This window comes from Alosa alosa, chromosome 14, assembly GCF_017589495.1.
Source record: "Alosa alosa isolate M-15738 ecotype Scorff River chromosome 14, AALO_Geno_1.1, whole genome shotgun sequence".
Lineage (NCBI taxonomy): Eukaryota > Metazoa > Chordata > Actinopteri > Clupeiformes > Clupeidae > Alosa > Alosa alosa.
This window is the reverse complement of record NC_063202.1, coordinates 17,730,610-17,750,510: the sequence shown is the minus strand read 5'-3', so window position 1 is coordinate 17,750,510 and position 19,901 is coordinate 17,730,610. Positions and strand designations below refer to the sequence as shown.

Below are 19,901 nucleotides of genomic sequence, written 5' to 3'. Positions count from 1 at the left end.
AGAAGTGACCCCAGCTGATGGAGCACACCTGAGTTGACCCAGGAACGGGAACAAGCTCCTGACATTTCAACAGCAACAAGGAAAACAACCAACCAACCACACACACACACACACACACACACACACACACACACACACACACACACATACACACACACTTACATCAGTCTCTCAATTGACCCCCTCCACACACACACGCATACACACACACACACACACACACAGACACACACACACACACACTGTAGTCATCCCTGGGGGGTGGGAGGACATGTTTTCACCCTCTCAGAGTGCCTCTGGCTACAAGAGAAGCCTCTCTCACACCCCTCGCCCTGCACGAAGCTTTGGGATGGTACCTACACACATACACACACACACACACACACACACACACACACATACAAGCACACACACACACACCAATACAAATCCCCTGAGAAGAAACAAAGAGTGGAGAGGTGCAAAAAGTATATACCTTTGTGTGTGTGTGTTTATATTAAGTTTTGAAGCTGTGAGGGTGGTTGCTATTGTGTTTAGGTGTGTGCATGTGTGTCTAAGTGTACTCATACACATCTATATGACTGTATACATATGTGTGTGTATGTGTGTATGTCTGGCATTATCTACCTCTCTCTCCCTCTGTGTGTGTGTGTGCGTGTGTGTGTGTATGTTTATGTATGCATGCACATCAATATATCTGTAAATGTGTGTGTGTGTCTGGCTTGATCTCTTTTTCTCTCTCTTTCTCTCTGTCTCTCTCTCTCGCTTTCTGTCTCTCTCTGTGTGTGTGTGTGTGTGTGTGTGTGTGTGTGTGAGAGTGTGTATATGTGTGTGTGTGGTCCCCATGAGATGCTTTCCTCTTGCCTGCGGGCGACGGTGGAGAGAGATTGCTAGGCAGACAGGCAGGTCGTCTGTCATTTCAGGTACACAGGCCGACTATTCTGCTCTGAGAGGCACCCCCCTTCATTGTGCATTGCACTGACTGAATCAGGGCAGCCCACCTGCCCTGAGCAAGTATGAGTGTGTGTGTGTGTGTGTGTGTGTGTGTGTGTGTGTGTGTGTGTGTGTGTGTGTGTGTGTGTGTGTGTGTGTGTGTGTGTGTGTGTGTGCGCGTGTGTGTGTGCCTGTGCATGCATCTAAGCATGTTTGTTTGTGTGTGTGTGTGTGTGTGTGTGTGTGTGTGTGTGAAAGAGAGAGAGAGAGAGAGAGAGAGAGAGAGAGAGAGGGAGTGAGTGAGAGGGCTCCTGGTGACAGAGCTTCTCTGAGGAAATGTTGCGTATTTAAAAAGGGTCTGATTGAATGATTGAACTGTGTCTGCTTATGAATATAAAAAAAGCAGTTTCGCTCTCCTGAATTATTCATAGTCATATTTATTATTTTTTTGCTTTTATTTAAACTAGTGGTTGTTGTTGTTGTTGTGTTTCTTAATGAGGGAATGTGCACATATGTTTGAGTGAGTGATCAGGTGAAAGTGAATTAGTGAGTGAGTGAGTGAGTGAGTGAGTGAGTGGGTGTTTTAATGAGTGATCAGGTGAAAGTGTGTGCATGAGTGATTGAGTGAGTGATTTTTTGGTGTGACTGCATAATGTATTTTGTATATTACAATACATTTCCATATGTTCTGTACTGAACAGTTGTTTCTTGAACTGGTGTTATATTGTCATGTTATCTTTCTCTCTTTGGCTTATCCAACACAATATATAAACAGCCATGCCAACCACTCAACTTTCCATTTTAGTGTGTGTGTGTACAATAAGGAGTGTTTGTGCTTGTGTGTTTGAATAAGTATCTGTAAACATGGGTGCAGCCATGGGAATCTGTGTCTGTGTGTTTGTGTGTGTGTGTTTGTGTGGTCATAGGGATGTATGGGAGTGTGAATAGTACGTCTGCTGGTAGCATCTGTGATCTGTGAATGAATGCTTTATTATTCAGACTCAGATACACACACATGCAGGCATGGACACGGAGCAATGCAAACACACTTCCCACAAGAAGATGGCTCTTTTTTCCCCAGGCTACTGAGGCTAACCCATGGCACCAGAGCACCCGCTTCACACATGGGACCTTAATCTTATATCTGTTTACAGTACTCTGTGTCAACACAGACTGCAGCATGTGCAATGGGAGTCATGCTGAGCACGTCAGAAAGCGGAGTGACTGCGAAGTTGCAGTTGCATCCTCCATCAGATGCGTAGGTTTGTACATTTCAGGGGAGGCATCTGATGTGCTGTGTCAACCAACAGTGGTGTTTGCAGTATTATACTCTAAGAGGAGACACTTCATAAGGTAAATAAACAGAATTTGAGAGAAAGGGAGGGAGAGGAAGTTGTTTAAAAAGAAAAAAGATAGAGAGAGAAAAAGAGTGAAATAAAGAGATTGAGAGATGGAGTCTGCGTAAACTACAGTGAGGGCGAAAGAGGCAAATTGCAACAAACCTTAAGTTGCACTGACTAAACAAGTGAAGGGCGTGTGTGTATGTACATGTGTGTATGTGCGTATGTGTGTGTGTAGCTGTGTAAAGGTCTACTAATCAGATGAAGATGGGGGCAAATCCATTGAGGAATGTTTGCGTTATCTAACTCTGCATGCAGAAAATGAGGAAATAAATAAATATGAGAGAAAAACAATTGCATTAATGAGATTAGCAGCCAGATGGGTCAGGGCTAGGTGTAGTGTTTGCGCTCACTGTGTTAGGAGCTTGCCTGCAAAGCCCCAGGGAAGCTTTAGATAAGCTGTGCATGGAACCTGTCCCCTGAATTCTGCAGACTGATGGATTTTTATCTTGAATTGTGTTACACAAACACGCTCACACACACACACACACACACACACACACACAGGGAGAGAGAGATATACACACACACACACACACACACACACACACACACAGGGAGAGAGACAGACAGACAGACAGACACACACACACACACACACACACACACACACACACACACACACCTGCTATGGGCTGAAGGCATTATTAGAATTAATGTGCCGAACCAGCATATAGCTACCAACTAGCTATATACCGCATACTCAGTCCCACATTTCCAAAGTAAGAGTCTTTCAAAGTCATTCTCTCTACAAATGTGCTCTTGCCCTGCCCAAGAGAGTGCATCATCTATCCAAACACAAAACAAAAACAAACAAACATGAATAAATGACCAAGAAGACAAACCACATTTAATGATTTTTCTTCAAGGAGAACCTTCTTACTTATTAATTTATTTATTCAATTATTTTATTATCTCTTCTCCTACCCCCAGGTGTGTTTGTGTGTGTGTGTGTGTGTGTGTGTGTGTGTGTGTGTGTGTGTGTGTGTGTGTGTGTGTGTCTGGCGCCAGGAGAGGTGAGGCACCCAGTAGCTGTCCTTGTCCCCACAGATCCAGGAGCCCTTGAGAGCTCCAGAGAGCATACGCTCCGTTAGCCACCCTCTCGCTAACTCTCTCTCTCTCTCTACTCTCTTACTCTGTCACAATCTCTCTTTCTCTTTTTTCCTCCCTCTATCGCGTGCTCTCTATCTATCTCTCTCTTTCATGCTCTCTCGCTTGCGGGTATAAAAGACTCCACAAGGAGACTCTGCAGTCAGCAACTCACTGCTGTGCCCTCCACCCAAACAACATGAGGGAGAGAGAGCAAGAGAGAGAGGGAGAGAGAGAGAGAGAATGATACATAAACACACATAAACCACAGAGGTAAATACTATAAAAGGCAATACTATAAAAGGCTTCTCTCTGCTAAAGGGAAATGTGAATGCACACAACTGTAATTGATCAAACATGCACACTTCTCTATTTAAAGGAAAATTCCGGTATTTAGCACTTTGAGTCCATTTTCTGGTTTGTTTTGGATGAACTAGAGTGGTGGACACCGAAATTTTGACGACTGGTCCTGTCTCGACTTTTCTGACTCGTTTTGAATCGCCTTTGACTTCTCAGAGTGGCTGCAAACAGGCATACTGTAGGCTACTCAAACATGTCCTAAAACAACTCTTAACGTTCGTTTTCAAAACTGTGCAACTCACCGAGTGGTGTTCGTTGATTATTAAAAGCAAATATATCGGCACAATGTATGATTTCCAGCCGTCTTATTTGCTATTGTGGAACTATTCACAACCGCTCAATATTTGAACCTGAAGCATAGACGGTGGCGCAGTAATATCAACGTGCAATGAGTCTTCCAACAGAAATCAATGGGATTTTACAAAATGCCAAATAAAACACGACAGAAACTGTATTTCGCTACGCTACTTGTTTTGGAACATCAACGAACAACACTAACCACTCGGTGAGTTGCACAGTTTTGAAAACGAACGTTCAGGGTTGTTTTAGGACATGTTTGTGTAGCCTACAGTATGCCTGCTGGCAGCCACTCTGACTAGTCAAAGGCGATTCAAAACGAGCCAGAAAGGTCGAGGCAGGACCAATCGTCAACATTTCGGTGTCCACCACTCTAGTTCATCCAAAACAAAACAGAAAAGGGACTCAAAGTGCTAAATACCGGAATTTTCCTTTAACTATTTTCTAATCAAGCAGCTTCTATTCACCAAACATTCTCTTGCAGTTTCTCTCTGTCTGCCTGTATGTCTCTCTGTCTGTCTTTAACTATCTCTCGCTCTCTCTCTTGCTCTCTCTCTCTCTCCCTGTGATGTTCCTCTCTCATGTTATCTCTTTCTGGGTCTGTGTGTCGTCTAATGTACCAGTCGCATTAGCGATGGCTCAGGGTGACCCTTCACCTCCTAACACACACACACACACACACACACACACACACACACACACACACACACACAAACAAACACACACATGCACACACACACACACACACACACACACACACACACACACACACACACACACACACACACAGCACACACACACAAGCACACTTCAGCCACACCATTATCTTCCAAAAACAGGTGATGTAATCAGCAAATGGAGGGGTCAGTCGACATGAAAGCCTGTCCATCTCTCCCCGAGGTTTTCAAGCAGGGGCTGCAAGGTGATGGAGGAGGTCAGAGGAAAGAGAGACGGAACGAGGGAATGAAAGAGAGAGGGAGTGCGGGAGTGACACGGAACAAGAGACAGCGGCAGATGGAGAAAAAGAGGGTGAGAAACGAAGGAGACAGAGAGGGTGTGAAAGATTGAAAGAAAAAGATGACAGTAAGAAAAAAAAAGAGAAATGTGGGAGAAAGCATCGCTAAGGTAGGGAGCACGGACTAAAAAAATCCAGTTAGAGAGAGGGAGGGAGGAGATGATAGACGAATACATTTTTTTTTTTAAAAAGGCAAAAAAAGTTGTGAGGGAGAGAGGGGAAAATCCTTCCCTTTCCCCTCTACTCAGTGGATAAAGTCCTGTTTAATCTCCACTGCCTCCTCACACACACACACACACATACACACACACATCACAGTGTGTGAGAGAAAAGTGCTGCAGAGCCTTGCTTCAGCTCCCTGTCCAAAAAAGACTCCGGGGCGTGGAGGGGGAGGAGAGGACCAAATCGCCACAGCGGCCCAAATTAATGCTGCTTAAAAGCCAAGCGGGCGTTTATGCGGCCGTTTATGGACAGAAGAGGAGAGGAGCATAGAGGAGAGCAGAGGAGAGCAGAGGAGAGGAGAGGAGAAGGGGAAAAGCCCTTTTACATCATCTGGATCTGTGCACATATGTAGGGCAGGGGAGCCTTCTGCTGTGTAGCGGCATAGCATAGCATGGCCTGGTGTGGTGTGGTGGGGCGGTGTGGTGTCCACGCAAGCAGACCAGAGCTGAGGGCTTAGCACCAGACTGAAAAGCCCTGATCTAGTTTAATGGTTACTTCAATCATTTCTCTTTTTCTGTTGAGTGTATGAATGAGGAATTTAGCGTAATTTGGTCTTATTGTCCCTTGTTTTCTGGTCCAGAATTAGTAGAGTGGAGGCTGGGCGATGAAGGTTGGATGGCACGGGAGGTGGAGGCGTCAAGACACACAACACAATTTACCTCCAGAGGAGACAAACCCCTCTGGGCTGTGGAGGGAGAGAAATGAGGAGTCCCTGTGTGTGTGTGTATGTGTGTGTGTGTGTGTGTGTGTATGTGTGTGTGTGTGTGTGTGTGTGTGTGTGTGTGTGTGTGTGTGTGTGTGTGTGTGTGTGTGTGTGTATGTGTGTGAGTATATATGTGTGTGCTAAGAGAACAGATGAAGATCTGTCTCTGGGCGAAACATGTCTCTTTCAATCAGCCAATTGACTGAGTAGTCTGTGTGTGAGTGTGTGTTCTATGTGCATTAGTGTGTGTGTCGTGCATGAGTGTGTGTGTGTGTGTGTGTGTGTGTGTGTGTGTGTGTGTGTGTGTGTGTGTGTGTGTGTGTGTGTGTGTGTGTGTAGGAGAAAGAGAGGAGTGTGTAAGTGTGTTTCCTTGTGTGTGTGAAGCGGGTGGGTTTAGGCCAACTCTACTGATCCGAGGGGACCCCTTGTTCTGGATCGGGGCTGGCACCCGGTAGCCCCCCCACCCTGGTCTGCTTGCCCTGCTACTTGCAGAGGAGCCCGGGCTCGGAGCAGACCGCTGGCCACACACACTCTTCAGTCTCCTTCTGCTTTCCCTCCGCCTCACTCACCACACACACGCACGCCTCTCACAACCGCAGGCCAAAGAGACACAGAGCCAAAGCTGTTGGCTTTACTCTCTCTCCCTCTCTCTCTGCCTCTCTTGCTTTCTCTCTCTCTCCCTGTGTCTTGCTCTCTCTCTGCCTCTTTTGCTATCTCTCTCTCTGTCTCTTTCTCTCTCGCTCTGTCTTGCTCTTTCCCTGCCTCTCTTGCTATCTATGGTGGGGTTTTTTTTCTCTCTCTCTGTCATTGTCAGTCCTCCTGTTTGTCTTTCTCTTTCTGTCTCATTACATCTCTCTCTCTCCCCCCTGACTACTCTCTACTCCTACCTCTTTCCCATCCTCTCTCTCGATATATCTTTGTCTTTCGGTGTCTTTCCGTCTCCTCTTCTATCTCCCACATTCAATCTCTCCCTTTCTCTCTCTCTCTCTCTCTCTCTCTCTCCCTCTCTTGCCCTCATCCGTAACTCCATCTCTCTGTCTCTCTGAGTCACTGCGCTGGAGCCAGTAGGTAGGCGTCAGACAAAAACATGCAAAATCACAGTGGTGGCTGTGCCTTTACCTATGAGAAGGTGTGTGTGTGTGTGTGTATATATAGGCAGGTGTTTATGTGTGTGTGTGTGTGTGTGTGTGTGTGTGTGTGTGTGTGTGTGTGTGTGTGTGTGTGTGTGTGTGTGTGTTTATGTGTGTGTGTGTGTGTGTGTGTGTGTGTGTGTGTGTGTGTGTGTGTAACATAAAAGGCAGACTGCATTCACTTTAGCAATTTGCGCATAAACAAATCAGCCCCACGCCCTGTGGTAGTGAAAACAGCCTGGGCTTTTCAAGCTGGTGTGTGTGTGTATGTGTGTGTGTGTGTGTGTGTGTGTGTGTGTGTGAGAGAGAGAGAGAGAGAGAGAGAGAGAGAGAGAGAGGAAGATAGATAGAGAGGGTGGGGGGTGTGAGGACAAGAGGGAGGCTCTGAGCCCTTGTCTCTCTATTAGAAAAGACAAGTGGTCTGGGAGGCATGGTATCAGAAAACAAGGAGAAGTAGAGGAGGGGGTGACAGGAACGGAGAGGCATAGAGGGAGGAAGATGGAGAGGGGGATAGAGACGGCAGGGCTGAGAGAGAGATAGGGCTAGGGATGAGGAGGAGCAGAGACAAGGAGGGGGGGCAGAGAGGATGAATGAAAGATAGGAAGAGAGAGAGAGAAAGAAGAGCACAGAGGTAGAAGAGGAGAGGGAGAAAAAGACAGACGAGCTGAGGAAGAGGTTTGAAGAGAGAGATGGAGAGAGAATGCAGAGTGCTGGGTGAGGTGTGGGTAAAGGCTTTGACGGTGCCCGTCTGGCATGGCAGGTCTGTGTGAACACGCACAGGGTGTGTGTGTGTGTGTGTGTGTGTGTGTGTGTGTGTGTGTGTTGTGTGTGTGTGTGTTTGTGTGTGTGACTGAAGCCTGCAGGAGAGAAATGGCAGATGAGCACACACTCCGAACTGAGGACAGGATCCTTCTCTCTCTTTTTTTTTGAGAAAAGTGTGTGAACACGGACAGGGTGTGTGTGTGTGTGTACATGTGTGCCTGTGTGTGTGTGTGTGTGTGTGTGTGTGTGTGTGTGTGTGTGTGTGTGTGTGTGTCTCGCATGTGTGAAAGACATCCTCTGCTCTGAAATAGATGTCAGTTGAGCGCTGGTAATTACTGCAGTGGGCAGCGTTGATTACAAATCAAACACCCGGGATTAAAAGAAAGGGGACAGACAAGTGGCATCAGATTAATTATGACTGGAAAGCACTTCTGCTCCTTGTCTCGCTCTCTCCTCAGGAAGAAGGAAAAGGTTACTCTCAGTATTACCATGGGCACCCTGATGCCACCCTGCCAAGAATGGAACAATAGAACAGACAATGCTTACCACAAGCAATGTCACTACAAAACTCACACAACCAGATATAGCCTACAATAAAATATACTGTACATCCTAACATGAATCTACATAATATAATATATCTGAATGTCCATATATAACAATATACAATATTGTATTCATTTACAAGTGTATCACACTACAAACATCGGCACAACCACACTCAAATTTGGATTAAATGTGGATGTGCTGGTACTGCCCTAAAAACTTTCTGTATAACCATATAAGAATATTATATTTAATATATCTATGTCCATATAACGATACAACTCATGAGGAATTTAAAACTAGATACAAAGAGCTGCTGAAGACAGAAGCAGGAAATAGAGAATTGGTGTATTGTGATTTCATCAGACTGAGGGCAGATTTCAGTAAGGAAGCCAACCATGATGGTGGCTCCTCGCTCATGGACACGCTCATGGACAACATTTCCACTGAGTTTTCCAGACACAGCTACTCTTGTCACAAAGCGTCTGAGTCACGCCAGGCTTGGGACGTCCCCCACCGAACAGACCCTATCTTTATGTCCTCTGTCACAGCATGTTTACACACAGTGGGAAATGTCAAGTCACAGTCTGCTGTGTCCACATCTCACAAGCACCTCAGGCAGATAACCTGGTGTGGAATGTTCTGACCAGTCACCCAAGTGTCCATAGCGACAGCCACCACAGCCCCTCTGGAATTCTTTGGATCAGAAAAGGTCAAATGGGGCGGCATATTACTGCACTAAGCCTTTCAATGTTGTGAGGTGATAAATAGACAAAACCAACCCCTGTTTTTGTCCTCTCTTTCTCTTCCTCTTCTTTGGTGACATCTTTGGGTAGCTTTTCTCACTCTGTGTTGCTGTACATTTTCTTACCAGAGATAAGTGAAACTGACAGATTTGTCAGTGGTCCAAGAGACAACAACCATAGCAGTCGGGGTTGTGAGAAGAAATATAAAAAAAAATACCACACAAATGTGTGAGAGAAAAAAATGGGAGGGAGAGAAAAAATGGAGAATGGATAAAAGCATAGTAGTGTGTCCTCCTGGAGAGATTATAAATTGATGTTGCAGAGGGCAAAAAGATAGAGATGGAGAAATCAAGAGAAAAGAGTTTGTGTTTTGTGTGTGTGTGTGTGTGTGTGTGTGTGTGTGTGTGTGTGTGTGTGTGTGTGTGTGTGTGTGTGTGTGTGTGTGTGTGTGTGTTGTGTTTTGTGTGTGTGTGTGTGTGTGTGTGTGTGTGCGTAAGAGAGAGAGAGAGAACGAGAAAGAGACAGAAAGACAGAAAGGCTGTCAGTATAAAAAAAACACCATCATGACTCACTATACAGAGACCTCGAAGAGACCTTAGCCTATTATGAAAATGTACACATCAGATCAATCTGCGTAATCTGGTGGCCCGATTAATATGGCCTCACCCTCTCTCTATGTCTCGGTACTGTAGGTTACTTCCTGACCCACATGTTGAAATAGAAAAAAAAAAATCAAACAAAAACAAAAGACAACACCCCCACACATGCACACTCACTCAGACATATAAAGCTCAAACCCACCTCTGAATAGATGCACAGTTGCTGTGCCTAACAACTGTACTTAGGTCACACAGTACATTTAAATCTCTTTGCCATTTACACACACACACACACACACACACACTTCTTTCCCTCCCATCATTCTGAGGCTTCCCTATCCTCCCTCCATTAAATAAATTGTGTTGTAATAATCTTCTCTGATGCGTGCTCCTAATATTGGTGGATGGGCACGACAGCCTTTTTTGATTACCCCACTTTCAGGTCCATGCAGAGCTCTCTGTAATCCTATGTGTTACCTTCACTAAATTAAAAAAGAAAGAGAGACACTGAGAGAGAAAGAGAGGGAGAGAGAAAGAGAGAGAAAATGGCTAAAAGACAGTAAGAGAATGAGTAGGGGTGGACATTACAGGAGGCTTTCCCATTTCATAAGGCAGTATAGATTCTTAAAATAATGTTTCCATATTGGCCGACATCACAGAATCTACAATGGCATATATGACAAAATGCCTTTCCATTTTAGTAATATCTAGTCCAGCCCATAATATGTGGCATTGATGCTCTAACATAAAATCTGTTTTCTTACATTCTCTGTTCTAAACTGAACATAAAAATGCATCATGTAATTGTGTTCATGGTGTTATATTAATATTTATGTGCATATTTATGTGCATAATATATCTATACATTGCAGGAACTTTCAAGTTCTGTGAAGTTGTGACTATGGCCCAAGGAATCCATCATATGAGGTTCCACTCATGTGATTTACTGTAAATGACACATTGACGTCTGTGTCCCATCTGAATTTATGTTTGAAGGCTTGGGTATCACTGTCATGTGAATCAATGCCTCAGTTCAAACAGTGCATCATCACCCCCCAGAGACACAGAGCGAGAGAGCCATGGAACAGGAGAGAAAAGGAATGCACTTTCTTGACATCATATATTTTGGGTAGGACTGTCAGTCACAAATGACATAATGACAATAAGAAGCCCCAATCACTACCACACACACACAAACACACACTGACACACACACAAACACACACACACACACACACACACACACACACACACACACACACACACACACACACACACATAACACATATACACAAATACACACACATATTGACGGTAGCTGTGTTTAATGTTCTGCTGTGTCTCACAGTCATCTGTCCATCTGCTAGTCTCACACTTGCATGTTTATGTGAAGCGTGGCCTAACCCAAATACATCTGACACTGTGCCAGGTCTGGCTCTGATCTGGCACTGATCTGGCACCGTTCTGCCACTAGCAGTGTCAGCTATGCTCTGGGAGGTGTCAAATATGGGGCTGACAGACGTCATGTCAGCTTGATGTTTGGATGTTTTCCACTCCAGAAGCCTGTATGATTGCAAGAAAGAGTGATTTTTCTTGCAGCACTCTAAACAGTTCTGGGTCAACATATCTGTTCAACAGCTCCAATACAGTCGATCTTTCACTCTTCATTCGATTAGGAGACAAACTGAAACTAAGCTGACATACTGACACATAGGCTATTTCACATACACTCTCTCTCTCTCTCTCTGTATATCAGTGAAGACACTCATGGCTTTGCTGTGAAGGCGAATGACGGCCATGAAAGGGCAACTCTTCACTTGGTGCTCGATTGTAGGAGTCACAAAGGACTCTGGGAAATGGAACGCAGATATGTTTCCTATCTCTGGTGCTGCTCTGTCTCATTTTCCCCACAGATACAGAGAGACAAGCCTGGGCGTCCACCAGCGCCACACAGATCAATATAAAATACACGCATCCAGTGATCATTTGTGATCAACCTGGGCAAAGGTATCAAACACAGTCACTCAATTCAACTTTGCTGCTTGTGTGTGTGTGTGTGTGTGTGTGTGTGTATTTGTGTTTGTCATAATATGAATGCATTTGGCTTTGTTTGAGTTTGAGGAAATGTGCTCTCTGTGTTCATTAATTTTATCTTTTATATTTTATTTTCATTTTATTAATTTTACCTAACATTATCATACCACATATGTGTGCATTTGTGTGTGTGTGAGGTTGCATCTGTGTCTATGCACATTAGGGCTGCACGATATTGGATAAAAACTGACATGCCAATATTTGTTTATAAATATAGCTACAGAAATAGAGAGTTGAGAAAAGTTGCAGGACTGAAAAAAACTGAATTTTCACCAGATTTGATTAGCTTTATTTGTAAAGAATAAGAGTGTCTGGGGTGATTTTGTAGGGGAGTGCATCTGCATAGAAAAAAAATATATATATAACAAAAAGGCTTTAAAAAAATGCAAGCGCAAGCCATCTTTTTCAGGACTTCAACAGGCCTACTAAACAATTGGTCTCAATGCACCAAACACAATAGCTGGTGAGTGCTGTGATGACTCATCCAAAGTTATTTTGGAGGGGGAAATTAGGCAGTTTAATACACTGGTCGACTTCCCATAACGCAATGTCAAATTGCGAGTTTTCTTTTTGTATCAACCAGCAGAAAAGTTGTAGTATGACGTGCTTGAATTAATTTGCCTTACTTGACATTGCACGTCCTACGTTTGATCTATTCGGCATGCACACATTGCAATGACAATGATGAATGCTATATCTGTGTGTGTGTGTGTGTGTGTGTGTGTGTGTGTGTGTGTGTGTGTGTGTGCATGTGTACATCAAAATGCAGTGTGTCAGGGACACAGCTGCACAGCTCCCTGTAATTTCTCTCTCAGTCAGACTCCTTTTTCCTGACAGGCTCACGGAGACTAGAACATGCTGCTGCTGCCTCCTAGCATCACTCTCTCTCTCACTTCATCAACAGAGCAGCAGAGACAGACACACGCACACGCACACACGCACACACGCACACACGCTCACGCGCACACACACACACATGCATAAGCATATGCACACACACACACACGCACACACACACACACACACACACACACACACACACACACACCAATGACAGGTAGGTTCAATAGTACTACAGTGCTGTAAGCATTCAAAGTTCAGGATTCCACTTTGCTGGTCACTCAACACAGAGGAAATGCATTCATAAGCCTCACAAACATCCGCACACACAATGGCACATGGCATAAATGAATGTTTTACAAGGCCTTCCTGGCAGTGACTTGAATGTTTGTATTTATTGTTCCTTTGGATTCCTGACCGTTTGTAGCAGATGCATAAATACAGTTGACAATGATGGAAGCTATCCAACAACAGCTGAGAGTATAGACAAAGAAATCAATGCCTCTGGCAATATACGACAGACACACTTTGAATGAGCACAGTAACAACTCTAGTACTCCTTCCTGCTATTTGATGCACTGACTTATTTTTCACACTTAATCACAATTATATTGCTATCCAGTTGTGTCCAATTAGTGATAGGAAACTGACAGGTGCATTGACATAAACAAATCTTGGGCTGCATCTTTCTTCAACTGGCAAATGTGTTGAAACTAAACAAAAGGATGAGGCCTTTTATTGTATGCAGTGTCTGAAGCTGCTGAGACAAATACATTCATGAGCTGTGTGGTTCTACTGTGAAAAAAACTGTGACAGCCTTCTGTCCTACTCGAGAGATGAAAAGCCTGTAACTGCTGTCGTTGTTTGGCTTGTTAGATTCATATTCGAGATAATAGGTCAGGATGGCAAACAATGTCTACAGATGCAGTTGCGGAATAATGAACCTATGCAACAGCATAAGCAGCCTGCCTGGCTAAGTAATATTAGCAAGCACGTTGACAGAGCAAGGTGTTGGATGTTCTTTGCAACGTTTGAAAATCTTTTATTATGATATGTGAACTCCTCACAAACTGTGCTCCACTTTGCATTAATGTATTCCACTGGAAAGGGAACAGAGAAGGAGAAATAAACCTCCCTCTCTCTCTTCATCCACCTCTCTCTTTCTCTTTCTTTATCTATTTCTCTCGCACCCTCTCTTTCTCTCTCTCTCTCTCTTTATCCATGTATCTCTTTCTTTATCCATTTCTCTCTCTCTCTCTCTTTCTGTTTCTTCCCCTTTCACTCCAACAGAAATTCCCCCTTTCTAAATCATATGCTCTCTCTCTCTGCCCCATTTCCACCTCTATCTTCCATCCCTCCCTTCCTTTTTCTCCATCTCTTTCTCCCTGCCTGTCTTCTCTCCTCCCTCCTTTTCTTTATTCATCTGTTTACCCTCCTTCATTCTCTACCTCCACTCTCATCCTTCTCTCTTTACCTTCTTTCCTTTTCCTCTCTCTCTCTCTCTATTTACCTCCATCCTTCCTTCCCCCTCCTCTACCTGTGCACACGGGTAAGACTCTTTAGGGAACAGGCTCTACCTCTGCATGACGAGATACAGCTCCGACAGAGAGAGCAGAGGAGAAGAGGGAGAGGAAAAGAGTGAGAGGAGAGGAAATGGAAGAGAGAAGGGTGGAGGAGAGGAGAGGGAAGGAGAGGAGAGAAGAGAGGAAAGGAAAGGGATGCAAGAAGGGTGGAGGAGAGCAGAGTAGAGGAAAAGAAGGAGAGGAGAGAAGCTCAAGAACTGAGACAGCAGTACAGAGATGACGGACAGGCTCGTTGGCCTCCAACTCACCTCCTCTTTCTGATTGGTTAAACAACACTAAGTGCCGGAGACACACAGGGCCTGATGGAGTCCACATTAAAGGGCTGTAATGTTAAAGACTCTCCTTCTAATTTATTTATTTCTCCATACTTGGGATGAAGCAAAATGAAATGCAGAGCTGCACCAAGATGGACTGTAGGGCGTTCAATTACGAGATGATTAAAAGGCCCTTGAAGATTTGCGAGAGGAAGAATTATTTTTTTCTTCTTATTATTTTTTCTTTCCTTCCATGCAGCATAACCCATTAACCTTCCCATCCACATCCCTTACACCCCCCGCCCATGGGTTTCTCCCAATCTACTACCAATCCTTCATCTGGTAGAAATCACCAATCAATCTCCCTCATCTATTTTCCACGCTATCACATCCTGAAAAAGAGACGGGAGAAGCACGCTAACAAATGAGCAGAAGAGACAGTGCATGCTGGAAGTGAGCCCATGGACTGGATTATGATGCCGCTTTTAATCCTTCTTTTTCGCTCTGAAGATGTCCCTCCCCCCATCCCTCAATCCCACTCCCCCCACTCCCCCATCCACCCCCTCACCCAGTCCTACTCTCTCGCCAACCCTCAACCCCCCTTCTGTTGAATACGTTGCACAATACTTGACATGAGACAATATTGCTGGCTGAGTTTCTAGTTGACAGTGACTCCAAGCTATATGACCACAGATTTGGCTGTTTTTTGGAGCCTAAATACCACGCTGAAATACCAGTTTAGGATGATGATTGCCCTGTCACTCCAATCCTGAAATGATCAAGGCCGTTTTAAAGTCTTTCTTTCTGTCTTTCTCTTCATGTCCTTTCAGTTCTGCAACTTCGTTTAGTTTTATTGCTTCTCTCTTTCTCTGGTAATCCTACATTTTGCCTCGGGCAATTTCTCCCTCTTAATTTAAAATTAGGTGATGGTTCTTACTAAGATGGCTGTCTTCTGATGCCGTTTCATACCATATAATTCTACCTCAAACTAAATCTTTGAAGTTAAAGCATGAAGTTGACACTGACAAGAAAAATTACACTCGCTTAAAAAAAAGTTAGTGTAATATGTAACTTGTTACAATATTGCATACTGTAATACTGAACATCACACAGCGCTGTATTTCTGTTTTTGGCGAGTTTTCATTTATTGAGCTGTGGTCTCAAAGGTCTATTCGGAACAAGCTGGACATCTAAAAATCTTCCACACATTTTGAGTTTTGTATGCACCCTGCTAATCAATAGTCTGACCATAGGCTTGTAACAAAGCTGAAGCCACTGAAGCCAAACCAGATCAGAAGGATTTGAGGCTAAGCGCAGGGTGGCAAACGCTCAGAAAGGTGCAGTCCGCAGCATTGGCCCTCATTACAGGGGCTCAATCTCAGCGCTTATATTGGACGGTACAACTGACACTGAGGACAGGCTGCAACACATTTCTGAGCAATACTCTCTGAGCTTTTTTGGAGTTAGTAAGGTAGGGTGAAAAACGATGTGAAAAAAAACACTCTCACTCCAGTGAACACAGGAGGGATTCCACAGCTGCACTCATTAGCTTGGCATTGTGCTTCGTGTCTGGTGTGTGTGTGTGTGTGTGTGTGTGTGTGTGTGTGTGTGTGGGTGTGGGGGTCCGTCTCCACTGCAAAGGGTAAAGGCATCATCTAAATTACTAAATTATAGTGATACAGCCGATAATTCCACAGCAAGCTGAGACTAAGAGAGAGGGGAGATTTTAATTGGGCGAGACAAGCCACAAAGCCCTCAAAATAACAGAGTTAACTTATTTCATTAGAGGTAAACCACTGCTCATTTTTAGAATCTGCGGAAACAGACATTACAGTTCTAACAGGCAAAATACAAAAGTCCCTGGCAATGATGCTTCAATTGTAAGAGATCTGCTGGGAGCAAAGCAATAGAGGAGACTCGATCATAGAGTTATTATACTCCAGAAATGAACCTTACTGTTAACTTGTGGTAGAGTGGAGATGGAGAGAAGACTTCTGTCAAACTAGGCAATGTTTGCAAGTGTATGAAGACTGCATCTTCAAAAGACAAATAATGTTCAATAAAAAATATGGATGTGAGAAAGCAAACAGTTTAGAGATAATCGACACAATCAGATGAAAGGGAATGGGCCCTTTGTGGCAGTAAATGTGGCAGATTGCTCCTCAGCTACAGCGAGAGAGGGAGAGCCACCGAGCTACGGCAGCCAAACACAATTTACAGTAAAACAAAGATGAGGAATTGGACACTGACAGGCTCTAAATGAAATGCTGCTCGCTGAATAGCTGGCTGGCTTGGGTCCTTCACCTTGGCTCTTAGGAGACGGCGTGCAGCATTGTCAGTCTGGGGGCTTAGAGTGTGTTTGTGTGTTTCACACGGCATCCGTTCATTCATTCAGCTCATTCAGACTCATTCTCACACCACTCAAATCACACGCCGTGAAAACACATAGTTACACCTCACAGATAAACTCACACTTCCTCTCCGGCAGAAAACAAACACGCATCGCTCTCATGCTCCCCTCCTGCGCAGACAATGCTGGAGCCTGCGTATACTCACAAGAACCGACAGCTAAACATGCAAATAAATCAGTCTGTGCTCTACTCAGAGCGCCTTCTGTTCAGTCCCTCTCTCTCTCTCTCTCTCTCTCCCCTCTCTCTCTCTCTCTCTCTCTACCTATCTCTGCAGGGTTGTTTTTGGGGCTGAAAGCTACACGGGTGGCTGTCCTATCCTCTCTGTCTCAGTAGATTCACCTTTGCACTGACACTACAGATTCTCATTCACAGATTCAGAACCAACACACTCCAGCTCTGTGGCTCTCAGACATTAATTGGACCCAGGTGTACTTGTCTTGAAACAATGACACATTTCTGTCAGTACTGGTGACAGGACAGAGATAAATGTGTCACATCTGTAAGCCTCTAATGATCTTTAAGGCCCACATGTCACACGTCATGCACAGAGACTGACACAGAGACTGAAACAGCTAGTGCAACACTAACTACTCTATATTCTCCATTTCAAGGTCAATACCACATGTGAATGATATCACTGAATGATTTCATAACACTTTTTTTTACCTCCAGAGTGTCTTCTATGTGTAAAACTGTGCCAGTCTCTCCGCGGTGAGTCAGAGATAAATGGAGACAGTCACAGAAATGGGGCTAACTGACGTCTCCTGTTTACCTTGCTGAAATAAAACAAACCTTGCCTTACTTCATGTTGTGGTTGAATGTGTCACAACATAAAGTGCGAGAATGGCGTGTAACACATCTTATGATATCATAGAGATTTTTGCTTTAATAGGACATTATGTGTGAGTAAATAGCCTCAGAAAATAACTAACTGTAACAAAATGCTGAGCAAATATGAGATGCACAAAGACATGTAGGCTATTTTAAGCATCATTATCAACACATTAATATTTCTAGTTCGACTTTTTTCTAACTGCAATGTTTTTCTACTCTGATGAGCAATAGGGCTAGTTAATGTCCCTTCAATCACATGCCAGGAAACATATCATGCCTGGGGGCCTATAGGGCTACCATAAACATGTCTCTACTGCATAAGCAACTGCCACCATACCTTACAAAGCCACAGCGACAAATGTATGTAGTCAATGTCATCCTCAAGGACAAGGCTTAATTAATAAAGAGAGAGGGGAAATGGCATGTGAGAACACACACACACACACACACACACACACACACACTGAAAGTCCTAATGCACTTTCACAGTCAGGTATGCCAGGTTAAGATCAGCTGAGAGGAAATGTATGACACGTTGCCCACACAGAAACAATGATTTTTTTTTTCAAAAGCCTGTCCTATTACAGGTTCAAAACTACTTATGGTCTTAGAGGTTGACATTTCACGTGTTTGTGCAGTGGTTATATAAGATTTACTGCTGGAATTAAATGCTTTTAAAAGGCACAAAAGTTTTGAGCCTTTGTTCTTCGTTTAGGAATACCACAGAACAAATATGCAACTTTTTCAATGATGAAATTATATCAGTGAAGGTGACTATCTGTGATTATGAATGTGACTATATTATAAGACTCTGCATTATGTGTGAAATAATCTGATATTATCTGTAATGATTTAGGGGTCAAATGACAATACCATAAAATGTGTTCCTTACTTTTGCATTACTTGCATAAAATCTCTTCCTTTAATATTTTCTGTGGCTAATGGCACATGGTGATAAACAGTAGCCTATTAGGCCTAGATATATTGGGGGTATTCTTTTTATTCTTCTTAGATACAGTATATTTGGGGATATTCTATTTTTCTTTCTTGCACTTTTATGTTCAAATGATATATATATATTGTATGGATATATATATATATATATATATATATATATATATGGCCACACATTTGTATCTTACAGGTTTCAATTCATTTTGGGCTATTTTAATTACGCCCCGGTGTGTTATGTATACCCTGCTCATCAGCTTGCCGGCTCTCACGGCGAGTGTTACTTTGCTTAAGAGCCATAAAATTGGAATTAGTAAAAGGCAATCACTCTAGACTGTAACTTAAATTGAAGGATGTGTAAGCGATGTCACCTCATCAAGGCAGACGCCCATAGTGATTTTGAGAACGTCATGGATGGTTCGTTACCTGAAATCACTGTATGGATGAATTATCCAAAATCCGGCGGACTTAACCCGCTCCTGTTCCCTCTCCACAGCCTTTTCACTCCCAAACATCCGTAGAGAGAACTTGTTGACCCCAGGTTGCAGCATTGCCCCAAACTGTCTGTGCATGAACCCCGCTTGATAATATCTTTCGTCATCTGGTAAAATTTGGTCCATACAATCCAACTTTATGAACCCCGACTGCTGGTCGGGGGAGCCGTGCTGGGCTACGCCGCTTGTGCTTCCAGCTCCACAGCCTTGCGCACCTTGATCCGCTCCGCCACCAATCGCTCCAGGGGGACTCTCCTCACTTGGGGTGACATCTCCTTCCGTGATGAGGCGCCTCTCCTCCGCCGAGTCTGAGTCGTGGACATGCCGACTGGTGATAGACGACAGGCTGCCCCGGAACCTCCTGCAATCCCCGTTTGAGCTGGTCTTTACGGGTCTCCCGATGTCCGTTTCCATGATCACCGACTCTCCGCTTTTGGTCTCCCCGATGCCTTTGAAGCTTCCCCCAGAGGTCGGTGAAGGCAGGGGCTTCATCCTGATGCTCTTCCTCCGGGTGTCCTTGTCGCCGTCTTCCTCATCACCCATGATCGAAGCTTTCTGTCCAATGTGCTGTGGCAAGCTGTAGAGCCTTTTACGCATGGAGGAATGCAACCTGTCCATTATGACATTGAAACAACGAG

At 44.2% G+C, this 19,901-nt stretch overlaps 1 protein-coding gene across 1 annotated transcript in view; it reads right to left on the bottom strand.

The window, feature by feature from the left end:
• The window catches only part of hcn4 (hyperpolarization activated cyclic nucleotide-gated potassium channel 4), a 96,374-nt gene extending 76,473 nt beyond the window's left edge, over nucleotides 1-19,901 (bottom strand). The window contains exon 1 of the mRNA XM_048263719.1: nucleotides 19,196-19,901. Coding sequence (XP_048119676.1) covers nucleotides 19,196-19,881 — 686 coding nt within the window. The 5' untranslated portion in view covers nucleotides 19,882-19,901. The remainder of the gene's footprint in view (nucleotides 1-19,195) is intronic.